Genomic DNA, 15,153 nt, shown 5'->3' with positions numbered 1-15,153 from the left:
ATTGCTGAAAAACTACTAAATCATCCTTCCGATTGATAGTTGCTCTATCCGTTTTAAACGTAACTGTATAACCGTTGTCCGTAACGCTTAATACTGATAAAAGATTGTTACGCAATTTTGGGACATACAACGTATTTTTCAATTTTACAGGATTCGTCACATTTCAATTTAATTTTATGTTTAAATTTATATCACCAACGCCATTTGATTTTACAAAATGCTCCGCGGCAGTGTATACTTTTAATTTATTGTCGTCTTTTATTGTTTTACTAATTCGTTCGTCGTTGCATATGTGTTTCGTTGCGCCGCTATCAAGATATCATTTTCCAACGAATTTACTCGTGTTCACTTTAGTAAAATTATCTTTCAATTTTGCGTGTGCATATTTTGAACGCCTTTTTGTTAATAACGCGTTGTTATTATCTTCGTTCGTTTTCGATATGCAATCGTTCTGTCTCGCTTCCTCCTCAATTGGCTTTACTTTTAAATTTTCTAGCGTCGGTATTTCATTGCGCGACTCGATAACTATACTGAAATTTTCAAATTCGGACGGTAATAAACCTAACAACATTATCGACAATAACTCATCTGGTATCTCGCTGCCCGTTTCTTCAAATTGCTCTGCTTTGCGTGTGTAGTCGGCGACGTATTGCGTCATAGTGACGCCCGTCTTCTTCTCCATCCTCAGCAACTGCTTGTATAAGGCCGCTTTCTTCATCGGTCCTCGAGACTCGAATACCGCTTTGAATCCATCCCATGCTTCCCTTGACAATACAGCTTTCTTAATGTAGTTAAATTGACTATGTGTAATGCTCAGATTTATTAGCGCCAATGCCTTAGCGTCCTTCTTTAAACATTCTTGTGCGTTTTTTGCAGGCTTCACTTCTGTACCATCAACATATTGCCATAAGTCATTAAACACCAGTATGTTCTTTATTTGAAACTTCCACAGTTCATAATTAACTTCAGTCAATTTTTCTATATTTGCAAGACTGGTTGCGGTAGCCAGTTTTAACATGTGTTCTTTCCTTGTGCACTAAATTTATCTAACACGCGCAATGTATTACGAGTCCTAGGCCTATAACCTGTCAGGAATTCGTAATAAATCAAGCACTTTAGCTACAATAAATATGTTTTTGAACTAAACGTACGTATACAAGAATAATGGCTTAAATAAGAACAGAAAAAATAGACGCCAGTGCTGGGCGTGTTACTAGCAAAGAAAAACATGGAATAGAAAAATCATAGTGACAAGCATAAGCGCATTCTCAACAGTGATGGGATATGGAAAGATATTCACTAAGAAGGGAATTTTTGTGCGCATGCGTGAGATGACGTAGATAGTAATTTTCAGTGACGGATTTGGGAGCAACATGGGGTACCTATAGGGAGCTCTGTCATGCGCACAAGACCGCTTACTATTATGTTTACGAGTTTTCCCGCGTTTATACCGCGAGGTGCGAGATAGGGTACGTTTAATTAGATTAAGTTTAGTGTTAAGTGCAAGTGATTACGTAAGTGCAGTGTATCAAGATGGATCACCAACAGCCATCGACGAGTGGAGAAGGGAAAAAGAAAAGGATACACAAGGTAATAACATTCCAAAGAGCTTGGTTAGGTTTGGAAAATTTTAAGGATTGGTTCACATGAAGACGATAGAAAAGCTGTCTGCACGGCTTGTAATAAAGTTTTATCATGCGGCAAAATAGATTTAATTAGACATTCCAAAACAAAAACGTATGTAAAAAATATAACTAAGATTTGTAATGTCAATTCATCTGCTGCATTAACTGAACATAATAATACATTTGCAGACCATGTTGATAAAGTTAAAAGAGCCGAAATCAAATTAGTTGCTTTTTACGCGACTCATAACATAACTTTAGAAATAATTAATGACATGGTCCCTTTGATAAAAGATACTTTAACTGATTCACAGATAGCAAAAGATCTAAAACTATCACGAAAAAAATGTAGACAAATAATAAGCAATGTCTTAGGAAAACGCAAAATTGAAAGAACCGTTAATAATTTAAAAAAATCAAAATTTTTAATTTTAATCGACGAAAGCACAACTATCGCAAATAATAAGATGCTTTGTGTCTTAGTTCAATATTTTTCATTTAAAAGTGAAAAAGTTGTCACTGAATTATTAGAATTAATTTCTTTAGATCCTATAGATTGTTCCGCAGAAAAAGTATATTCTGCGTTTGAATATTGTATTAAAAGTAAAGAAATTCCAATATCAAATATTATAGGAATGGCTAGCGATAACGCTTCAGTTATGATAGGAAGTCGCGATTCTTTTATGACAAGATTAAAAAAAGAGGTACCGGCCCACATTGTATTAAAATGCATATGCCATTCCTCAGCTCTTATCGCGAGTGAAGCTTGTTCAAAATTGCCGGATTCTTGTGATCATGTTTTACATGCAGTTGCTACATATTTTTCTGGTAGTGCCAAACGATCAGCTGTTCTGTCTGATTTTCAAGCATTTTTTGGAATAGAAAAGCGTAAAATTTTAAAATTATCAGGTACAAGATGGCTCGTCTTACACAAATATGTTGAGAGACTTCTCGATAATTGGGAAGTTTTAAAATATTATTTTAATCTCGAAAGTTTAGAAACTAAAAATAATTCTGCCATTTCCATTTTTAATATTTTAAATGATAAAGTTATCAAAGCCTATATGTTATTTTTAAAATATAGTTTAATTTTTTTCAACACATTTAATGCATTATTTCAATCCAGAAAAATTTCAATTCATAAAATCTCTGAAAATAGTGAACAGTTAATAAAGCAGATAAGTCAAAATTTTTTATTACCTAACGCTTTAGAAGATATTTCAAATAATTTATTAAATTCTAAAAATTTTATACCGGTAGAATCCGTTTATGTTGGCCCAGAATGTGAAATTTATCTTAAAAATGAATGTTCAGAATTTATATTAGAAGTAAAGTCAAAATGTTTAGATTTTTACATAACCGCTTTAGAAGAAATGTTGCAACGATTACCATATAATAACAATATCCTACGCGAACTTAAGTTTTTAGATCCTGAAGTCGCTTTGCGCGATAAAAGTAGACTAATCGTTGCAGATTTAACAAATGTAGCAAAACATTTCGGCATATCTGACATTACGACCTTAGCTTACAAATGGAGAATTTTATCTTCAGTATTTAGTAACGCGGATAAAATATTTTTGGCTAATTTAGAAATTGACAAAATGTGGAAAACTATTTTTGAGAAAAAAAATTTTAACGATGAACCTTTATTTCCAAATTTAAAACAATTAGTATATGCCGCTTTGTCACTTCCACATTCTAATGCTGAAGCAGAGAGAATATTTTCTATTGTCACTGATGTGAAAAATAAAAAGAGAAATCGCATTAATGCTGTAACGTTAAATTCAATTTGCAAAATAAGATCCTATTTTCAAGCTCATAATTTAGATTACCGCAGTTTTGAAGTAGATTCTAAACACTTGGAACTGCATAATGGTAAAAATATTTATGAATAAATATTAAAACCTGTATGTTAAAATTGTAAAAATTTTCTCTTTTATCTTTATTATATTTTTTAAAGTTACAATAGATTATCGATGTTATATACATAGAACTAAAAATTATTTTTTAATACCTCAGTTGTATCGTGTTTTGCCATTGCTTTCCACGTTTTGGAGCATCGGTACTTTCTCTTTTTATTTCTTACAAAATCATTTGCACAAAATTTTTAGAATTGCTGTCACACCAAATTAATGTTTATTAATACTTTTATAATCATATGGCAAATTTATGTTTCTTTTTATGTTATCTGCCAAATAACGTTTTTTTCTTAATAATACTTCTTTTATTTTACTTTGTGTGACAGCATGTATGCAATATTTATCAAAATTAGGTTATTTTGTTTATTAACTTCATGCATATTTTTTTGTTTAATCACTGTCTGTGATATGGCATGAAGAAATTATATGTATAAGTGCCTTTTTTTAATCACTGTGATATAGTATGTCTTTTTTTTAATCACTGTCTGTGGTATAGTATAAGTGCTTTTTTTTAATCACTATTTGTGATAGAGCATGGAAAAGTACATGCATAAGTGCCTTATTTTTTTGGTATTACAATCAGAAGAGCTTTATTTTTATTTTATTTTTTTAAATTTTATGTAGAATTTTTAAAGGCGCAATGTGGCGCGCAACACACACACACACACACACACACACACACACACACACACACATACACACGGTATTTTGTCATGTGGTATGAGGAGGTATTTTTAGTGGGTAGGCAATGAATGGTAGAATCTTTTGCGATGTACCCCCATTGAATCCCACACACCCTGAAGTACAGGCTTCAGAGCGTCTTGTCCCTTTTGGAGTGAGGATCAGAAGATTATCGCTTCTAAAGGGACCTTGCGAAGATTTTTTCCTCCTCCGTAAAAAAAAAAAAAAAAAAATTGTTGCAATATATTTGTATTATGTATTTGTATTTATTCATGTTACTTTTTAAGCAGCATTTTATTTAAATAAAAAAATTGAATTAAAACTTTCTCTACAATTTACTTAATATTTCTTCCTTTTACCAATATAAAGGCCCTTATAGTACCACTAAAACTGTACGTCGATGAGGGTATGTAGCATTGCTTGAATGCGCGTGCGCGAGAAAGATCTTTCCATATCCCATCACTGATTCTCAAGCGCTCAGTAGCGCCACGACATATCGACTAAGTTTATCGATTTTATAGAGTGTCTTTTCGATCAGACTCACTTTCTTACAATTAATTATTAAAACATTTTACTAGTAGATCCAAGTCATATTTGTAGCCATAATCTCAAATGTCCAATCGTTTTCTCTTTCAATTGTCAATTTTGCAAAATACGTAAATTTTGAGGCAATTGTAATTTTTAATAATAGACGATATCTCATTTATCAAAATTGTATTTAGCTTTTCAATTTTATATTTATGTAAAGAGAACTCCTAAATGATCAATGATTGATCAATAATATTACACAGTATTACATTACTTTTAATAACAATATTACGTAAAAATTTTTCTTAGATTTTTTCATAGTTCTTCAAAATTGTTTTTTTCTTTTGATGAAAAGTATATTTCTTTTCATCAAACAACAACTCATTGCCAAAGAAATTAAGTAAAAAATCGGAATTATTTGCAATAGAAAATTATGTTTTAAAAAGCTCTAATAAATTTACTATCTGAAAATTGGAATCTTCAAGGTATAATTCATCAACTTTCTAATTTTCTTAACTCCCACTATTTTATTATCTATTTAGTTACCAAGTCATGATTACTACAAAACGTGTAATATCAGTACAAAATTATCTTTTCAAAAAAAAGGTAAAAAAAGCGCCGAGTGTGGGCGCGCGCGCGTGTGTGTGTGCGTGCGTGTACCCTACAAATTTTTATTTGAAGCACGCACGCGCACACTTGGCACCTTTTTTTACCTTTTTTTTTTTAAGTAATTTTGTATTGATTCAACATATTTCACATTTAAAAACGTTATATAAAAATAAATTTTTGAAATGCCAATTGGTTCCCCCATTATCCTCCATAATCGCGGATATAGTAATGCAAGTCTTGCATTACTATAAAAGACATAAATGGTTCAGGTTTTAACATACAATTTTATTACCAGTATGTTGATAACATTATTTTATCACTTCCCGCAGAATAAGTTAATAATTTATTAAATAAATTTAATGACATACAAAATAGACTTCAATTCACAATAGAAAAGGAAAAGAACTGCTGCATTAAATCTTTAGATGTATCATCTTTGATAATTTCTGAGAACAAAATCATTATCAAAAGGCGCGGTCACGACTTGTGCCTGTATAGAAAACTCGCAGACCGATCCTCTTTTACGCGAGCAAGTGACTTCCAAGCAAACAAGATTCTCAGATCTCAGTAACGGCTGAACCGATCAAGTTCTGAGTAGTCTTAATCGATAGTTCGGGGAAAAATTGCATAATAAAAGTGTTTTTATTTTTTCTCTCCATGCCCTACGTGCGGAGATATCGTGACGCAAAGTCCATATCTCGTTATTTTACATTTAAGAAACGTCGTCATCGTCGCCAAGCGAATGTTGTCTAATACATCTTTTTGACACAAAGCGTCGCTCGCATAGTCGTATTTTCATGTGACATGTGATGCATCATTCATGGCAGTACTAACAAGAGTTATATTAATTCTTAAACCTGAATAGTTGTCAAAATTTCGGTGTGAACGGTACAAACGTGGGAGAATGTGGGATCATTTAAAACGCATCTGGCAATGACCAAAAAACAAAAATGGGCACTGTGAGTGTAATCGGATTATTTACTATGTTTTTTATACTACAAAAATTGTTACGTATCTCGTACGCATTTAAAATCCAAATGCAATATTTTAAATGCCATTTTTTTTAAAGCAGAATCTAAATTAAATTAAAACACGTTCTCAATGGACAATAATATGTTCTTCAATTATCTCTTTTTATGTATACTTTTAATTTAATCATATAAAAATTTGTTAAATTGTATGACATTGATTAATATGTCCCCAATCATAATGAATTTATTATAATTATGATTATATAATTAATTATTATGCTTTTACTTTATTTATATGCTTAAATTTATTATGATTATTATATCGCTAAGGATGCTTATGCATAGATAATTTTCTGACTGAATTATTAACATTTTTTTACAGGAACAATCGTTCAAACATAGCCAAGCTACCTTAGGCTACAAAATCGTAAAAAAAATACAATTTGATGCGGTATTGTTGCCGACGACAGTCGATAGTTACACATTAACAATGGGTATTGCAACGGTTATGAAAGGATTGAGACCAAACACAAAAATGATTGTAAATTAATAGATGCTTTTCTATAATTATCATTTGTATTAGGTGTTAAACTTAATTCCTGCCGCTCGATACTAGAGTGTTGGCTCCAACGCTGGCAAGTTTCGACGATAAAGTCATATGTCTTTTGTAGTTTAGACATTACTGAAAGTGATTCAATCCTCATAGATTATTTCTTGACGCTAAAGACATTTTCCAATCGACTAAAAATAAATCGCGATAAGCTGTTTTTCCAACATGTGCTTCTTCACTACTTCGACCTCAAGAAAACAGCAGCTGAAGCGCATCGCTTATTATCCAAAGTGTATGGTAATGAAACTCCATCGGAAAGAACATGTAGAGTTTGGTTTGAACGCTTCCAAAACGGTGATTTGAATGTAAGAGACAAAGAACGTCCAGGATAGCCAAAAAGATTTAAAGATGTCGAGCAAGAATTATTTGATGAGAATCCAGCCCAAACGCTTTTAGGATTGTCGAAACAGTTAAATGTCTCCAATGACCGTCTCAAAACGCTTGCATGCCATGGGAAAGATTCATAAGAAAAGGAAATGACTACATGAGTTGTCAGAAAATGCCTTTTTGAATCGTTGGACTATTGCGACTTTTTTGCTGGCCAGGCAAGAAAAGGAAAGTTTTTTGTGGCGCATCGTGACTGGCGATAAAAAATGGATTTATTTTGATAATCCCAAGCGGAAAAAATCATAGAACTAATGGTTCCAAATCGGATCACTCCCAGGTTCAAATTGGACACTCCCATTTTTATTAATTTTTAAATAAAATTTCAAAAGATTATAATGTATTTTTTTTTAACACAACTTGAATGCATTCTACAGTCGCAGCTAGATCTTCGTGCTTGTTTTTATTTGTGTGATTTTATATATCTTCCTCAAATTCATTTTTTTAGTATTTTTTTAGTATTAAATAAAAACAAGCAATTTGATACTAAAAAATAAAAATTTTATTTAAAAAAAAAACAAATTAGTAACAGTTTATATAGTTAGACGTTTCCCGGTCATGTTATGATATTGTTATTACATAATTAGAGTTAAAATCAATAAAATTCAATTATTCCGAGTCTGATGACTCATAATATTGTACTAATTTAACATTTCTAGGACCAAATTTGGTCGGCCAATTACTAGTGCTACGATCAGGTTGCAATTCCAACGTAAAAGTCCGATTTGGACACAAGTCCTTTCGAAATTTTGAACAATTTTTACAATAAACCGCAAAAAAGATTACAAAATAATTGATATTTTTTAATTCTACACTCTTTAATTACCTTAAATCAATTATCTTTCAAATTTTTAACAACTTTTAAATGATTTACAAGAATTTTTTTTCTTTTAATTTTCATACAATGGCTGAAAATACATATTCGCGACTATTCGATGAATGATGTAACAAAGAAGTGTCAACTGCTGTCATATTCGGTGTCTTATAAAGACTTTTCATTATAAATGGCACGCAAATCTACTTAACCATATTCATTTAAATTAAAAAGGTCCGATTTGGAACACGGTCTGATTTACCCCACTCTCCCCTATTATTAATAAAGTATTTAAAATTCACATACAATATTAAAAATAATTTTGTTGGACCATCATGATTATGAAAAACGTTCAAACATGATTAACAATGCTTGTTTATAATAATAAATTTGTTGTGTAACATTTATACCATAAAACCTAAGTGATAGTGTAAATCGTGTCTTTTATTACAAAAAAAGCATACTGCTTAACATTACAAAACGCGTGATATCAGCAAAATTACCTTTTCCAAAAAAGGTAAAAAAAAAGCGCCTATATGTGTGCGCGTAACTTATCTTTCTTTATTTTTCTTCAAAATCCAAGTGGTACTGTTTTTGTATTTTAACAAAAAAATTTTTTTTTTTGCTAACTCATGTAGTTACCTGTAAGTTTAATTCTACAAAACCCAAGTAGTACCACTTTGTACTTTGTATTTTCATTGAAAAATTTTCTATTCTAACCCACGTATTTGATTCCATAAAACCTGAGTGATAATGTATCTTTAAATAAGAAAATTTTATTAACAGTACAGAATAAAAATTTTTTTATGTATAAAAACATGGCGCTGCTAGATACATTAAAAATTTTTTATTTCAATAAAATTTTCTCATTCTGTACTGTTTCCTCTTTAATTCTTTTAAATAAAATGTTATATATTCCATTGAAACTTATTGAAATTAAATATAACCATTTGAGTTAAAACTGAAAGATTTTTCAATGGAAATATAAAGATAGTACACTTTGATTATTTAAAAAAATTTTTTGAAAAATGCATTTAGGTTGAATTAAATTACACAATTTTAAGATATTATTTATTTAACAAAATATCACTTGGGTTAAAATAAAACTTTTCAATGAGAATTAATGATGCCATCATTTGAATTTTTAAAATAAGAAGATATTTCAATGACAATACAGAGATACCTCTTTGTATAAAAATTAAAGATACTACCAGTTGAGTTAGAATAGGAATATTTTTAAATAAAAATACAAATACTACCACTTAAGTTTTGTAGAAAAAAGTATATTCTTTTTATAGCACTTTAAAAATTTGATACATTTTTTTGAACAAACGCATATCATTTTTATTAGATTACACAATTTCAAGATATTTATTTTAAGTAAATATTACTTAGATTTGAATAAGAGATTTTGTAGAAAATATTAATACATATCATTTTGATTGAAAAAATAAAGAGTTTTAGGCGCGCGCACACACCCAAACGCCTTTTTTTATCTTTCTTTGAAACGGTAATTTTATACTAATTTTAAAATTACTTTGATGTCATTTTGAGATCATGACTACCTTTCTGTGCTTAAATATATATATTTTGGTTATTTTCCAACACAAGATATACAAATGACACAGTGTAACATTGTATCCACAAAGTGTTTCAATTATAACACAGTGTTTACATAAGTATGAACATGTAATATTTTACAGTGAGACTCGATTGACATATTCAATATCATTTTCTAAAATATTTTTTGGAAAAGTTGCCTCCTACTTTCCACTTTAAATAATTAGTGGATTTTTAAAATTTAACATTTTCTATTGTATTGATCTTTTTCCTCTTGTCGTATAAGTCATAACTTTAAAAAGAATTTTTTTTAATTTTAATTTCTTAAAAAACTCATCATTCTATTTCTTTAATTCTTTCTTTAATTTGTTTGATTTTTACTCTGATGACTAGTAACTTATAATTAATTTTTACATACATTTGCAATCTCAGAATCAAAAAGAGGAAAAAGTATAAAAGTAACACCCAATCAATGTCATCAAACCATAATAATCTAATTACACTGAAAAGGATCCATAGTAAAGATCAAAATATTTATATTGTATCTCAATACAATTTATAGTTATCTATTTAAAGTTTTTACTATAACCTTAGAACATATTCTACTGGAAAGAGCATGGGCTTAAAAAATTGATGCAGAGAAGATTTACAAAGATGGATATATAATGCACCTAGTTAAAAATGCTCATGCTCAAGACAAATCAAACTGATGTTACTACTGTTTTTCATCACCTCGCAGTCCTCACGCGTATCTACGCTTTCATCTGTCAGAGCATGAACATTGCTGACTAGGTGCATTTTATATCCATCCTTTTCAAACTTCTACGCATTGTATCTCCATCCTTGTCAATTTTCTCTGCGTCAACTCAAATGTACAGAAATTATAGACTTATACTCCTTCCAATAGTATATGTTCTAAGACTGTAACCCATACAGTAACAACTGCAGAGAGTCACATAGGCAAATAATTATTAAAAATATTTAACATGTCGTAATTATGTTCATTTATGATATAAACATAATCTAAGTTACATAAAGTACAAAATTATTATTCATTAATGTATCAGAAATTAAGTTTGGAGTATTAATTATATTCTAATAAAAATCTTACATAGCAAAATACAGTGTAATATCAGTTATGCACTAGCTGAAAAACAACTATTTATATTTGCTGTAAGAGATTTTAGAAGTATTTCTGTTCCAACATTTTATGACATTTTGCAGAATCCTTTCAAAATTGTTACACATGAAATGAAATCTTTCTGAAAACCTTTCAATAATCAGTATGAAGTGTGACAAATTAATATATTAACAATGAATTGCAATACTTCATGGTTAAATGTATAAAAATTATTCCATTTATCTACTCTCCTTAATATGTATTTCCAAAATTAATGATAGTATTAAATTTATTATCGTTCATCACAATTTCTCACATGTTTCTCGAAGATAAGACTTTACTCAATTCAGTAGCCTTTTAATAGAATTTACAATTAGTATAATTCAAAACTTTTTTATATTAACAGAAAAATAGCTTAAATTTAACATCCTACTTAGTAGAAATATCAATTTATAACATTAAATCAAAATTTATAACAAATTGCTAATATATTTACTTATTTTCATTCCGTCGACAACTGCAAATACAGGCAGCAACAAGGCCAAGAAATGATAGCAGGGCACCAACCGAGACAACCCAGTAACACCAGGCATCCTCTTCCCCGAGGGCAAGATGTATCATGTTAGATTTCCCACTGGGAAGCGTTATGTTCTAAAACGCCAGAAAACTAGGAACGATGCTGTCAGTCCATCGTGCAATATAACCTCAAAACACACCCAGATATATTATTAACCTCGACATCTACAGCATCGACTCAGCTTCTTCCGTGATGTTTATCACTCGCACGACTAACGTTTGTTCACTCCAAGTTGCATTTTAAAAATTTTCTCGTTAATCTTTTATATTATTTTACTAACTTAAAACTTCCATCCTACAAAAATTTTGGAACAAACTTTTCAACTTTGTAATTTTCACGTCAGCATATCACTATAATTTTACTTATTTTTTCGTATATAACAAAATGTCAAGACAGTTCAAACTCATAATGTAACAAAGTTTAAAAATTAGAGATCCATAAGCGAGGAAATTGCGTCCAAACATCACATCGATATTAGGCAGGGTGCCATCTGACCTGGTCATACCCACGGACTTAGGAATAGCAGGGTACATACATAACCTACAGGGGAGTGGCACGATCGCACTAGGGGGAGGAGGGGAGGCCGCCATGTTGGTTTCGCACATAATCCGTTTGTTTTCTGTTCCTGAACTCTCTAAATAAGTGTACACTTAAAATGAAATAGATAGATGTTTCAAAGTTAGCGAAAGCAAGAAGGAACGTTCTAGTGCAGTCTAGTGCAGGAACAGAAAACAAGCCTAATAGGTTTGTTCGAGTTGCTTGAAATCCCTAAAAATTTTGGGAAGGTACCGATAGTGCACAGTACTATTGCACACAAGCCACTCACAACCACTCATAGCGCTTGAACAGAAGAATATCACTAGGCACCAGCCGCTGTGATTGGCTGTGTGCAATAGTACTGTGCGCTATCGGTACCTTCCCAAAATTTTTACACTCTAGATGAGATAAATATATATTCGATCGTAAGAAAGAGAGAGAGAACAAAGAAATTAATTCAAAAAGGGCAGCAACACGAACAGGCCTCTTAAGGTTGATTTATGCGGGTGACACTCTTTTGGACACAGCACGATTGGACACCAACCAATCATCTTGACTTATCTAACCAAACCAACGGAAAAACTCTAGGCATCGGCCGCTGTGAGTGGTGGTGTCCAATCGTGCGGTGTCCAATCGTGCGCACCCCGATTTATGCAGGTCGTAACCGTTAACTTATGCCGGAATCTGTAAGAAATTGACTAATCATAACCGATTTATAGAAGAATAATTGACTATGATTGGTCAATTTTTTACAAATTCCGGCATAAGTTAGCAGTTATGGCCTGCATAAACCAACCTTTAGGCTTGTTTTCTATGGCTTTGTTTACACCGAATACTTGATACGCGTAATATTTAGTAACTTTCTATTCAATTATCTTAATTGCGGTAATAAATTTAATGAATAGTATATTAAGCTATTATAGTACAATATAAATCAAGATAATTAATTAAATATAGATATCACGTATACATTTACACGTATTGTCGAAATTAAAACAATTTAATAGAAAGTTACTTGTTAGTATGCGTGTCAAGTGTTCGGTGTAAACTAGAGGGTGTTTACGATAACTAATCGGATCTCGGATTGGATTGAACAATGGTACTCAACGTAGGTATAGAAAATTTCCCTAGGCTAATCGGATTGACGATTGCTGTCTCAAATGTAATCCGATTGATAACGAAAGCGTGGAGACCGAGAAGCATGCTTGAAAAGTCTCTTTATTTTTTTAAATAATAACACAAAAAATCAAAGATAAAGTTAAAAAGAATGATTTGAATTTAGATTTATTCTAATTTTTTTGTCTAAACACTGGATTTCGTTTAAATTTCTGTTTGTAAAAATTAATTAATCTATTCTAAAGTTTGTGGTTATATCGGAAACAAATCAAAATTAATAAAACAATTATTAATTATTAGGTACATATTAAAGCATATAATATTTCAAGCATATCATATAGAATTCCTGTTTATTATAAACTCAGTAAAAATAACTTTGAAATTATTCAACTACATTATACATTAATCAATATTAATTTATATGTTAAAAATCAATAATGTATCTGAAAATGTTTTTTTTATTCTTTTCCAGATCGTAAATAAACTTCAACTCCAAGAATAAATAAAAATTACTGGAAAATGGATTGACATGAAAAGGGCATTATTGAACATTATCAATTTGTGCTAACTTAAAATTTGTAAAATCTGCTATTCTTTGTTAGTTGTTCATTAGAGAGTAATAATATAAGAAAGGAATATACATAAATAAAATTAAAATAATTGTATGCATATATGATGCGTATATTACATTTTTATATTATTACTCTCTAATAAACAACTAATAAAGAAAAGTAGATTTTACAAATTTTAAGTTAGCACAAATTGATATTGTTCAATAATGCCCTCTTCATATAAATCCATTTTCCAGTAATTTTTATTTATTCATGGAATTGAAGTTTATTTACGATCTGGAAAAGAATAAGAACATTTTTAGAAACATTATTGATTTTTAACATATAAATTAATATTGATTAATGTATAATGTAGTTGAATAATTTCAAAGTTATGTTTACTAAGTTTATAATAAACAGGAATTCTATATGATATGCTTGAAATATTATATGCTTTAATATGTACCTAATAATTAATAATTGTTTTATTAATTTTGATTTGTTTCAGATATAACCACAAACTTTAGAATAGATTAATTAATTTTTACAAACAGAAATTTAAACGAAATCCAGTGTTTAGACAAAAAAAATTACAATAAATCTAAATTCAAATCATTCTTTTTAACTTAATCTTTGATTTTTTGTGTTATTATTTAAAAAAATAAAGAGACTTACTTTTCAAGCATGCTTCTCGGTCTCCACGCTTTCGTCATCAATCGGATTACATTTGAGACAGCAATCGTCAATCCGATTAGCCTAGGGAAATTTTCTATACCTACGTTGAGTACCATTGTTCAATCCAATCCGAGATCCGATTAGTTATCGTAAACACCCAGAGGCTTGTTTTCTGTTCCTGCACTAGACTGCACTGGAACGTTCCTTCTTGTTTTCGCTAACTTTGAAACATCTATCTATTTCATTTTAAGTGTACACTTATTTAGAGAGTTCAGGAACAGAAAACAAACGGTAGGTCTATTCCTGCACTAGACTGCATGCCCATCCACAGCACAGAGAGATTGCAGGAACATTGCAGAATGATTTCATTGAAACATTGTAATATTGCATTTTGATTGCAAAACATTACTGCAACATTGCTGGAAGATTGCAGCAACATTAAGATGTCCGCTTTTTGAAATATTGCATTGAAACATCTCATTTTTCCAAAATATTCACATAAATATTATTACATCACATAATTCCAATAAACAAAACAATATTTATTTAACATTTTAAAAAACATTTTTTGCAAAAAAAAATCTCGGGAATATTTTTTAGGAAATTTCCAAGCGGTCACCCATCAAAGTCGCGACTCCGGTGAACGTTGCTTGACCTCCGTAATCGTTGCGAACTGATTCCTCATGGTGACCTGTGAACACTTTATGCTGATATGTGTATATAACTGATAGATCAGGTTAATATACGTTATCGAAAAAATGAAATATGTATAATTAAAGCTCAATATTTATATAAACAAATATAAAATATATTATAGCTTTTTTTACTAATTTTGCAAATGCATAATAGCGTCTGGAATAACTTTTCTGTTATTTG

The 15,153-nt window shown here is 30.4% G+C and overlaps 1 protein-coding gene across 2 annotated transcripts in view; it reads right to left on the bottom strand.

Annotated features, from left to right (window-relative positions):
* The window catches only part of LOC105197515, a 149,161-nt gene extending 137,221 nt beyond the window's left edge, over window positions 1-11,940 (bottom strand). For both annotated transcript variants that reach the window (XM_011163936.3, XM_011163973.3), the window contains exon 1: window positions 11,318-11,940. In XM_011163936.3, the coding sequence (XP_011162238.1) occupies window positions 11,318-11,442 (125 nt within the window). In that variant the 5' untranslated portion in view covers window positions 11,443-11,940. The remainder of the gene's footprint in view (window positions 1-11,317) is intronic.
* Window positions 11,941-15,153: the final 3,213 nt, after the last annotated feature.

Source organism: Solenopsis invicta, chromosome 5 (genome assembly GCF_016802725.1).
Source record: "Solenopsis invicta isolate M01_SB chromosome 5, UNIL_Sinv_3.0, whole genome shotgun sequence".
NCBI lineage: Eukaryota > Metazoa > Arthropoda > Insecta > Hymenoptera > Formicidae > Solenopsis > Solenopsis invicta.
The sequence above is the reverse complement of the archived record's forward strand: the minus strand, read 5'-3'. Positions and strand labels throughout refer to the sequence as shown.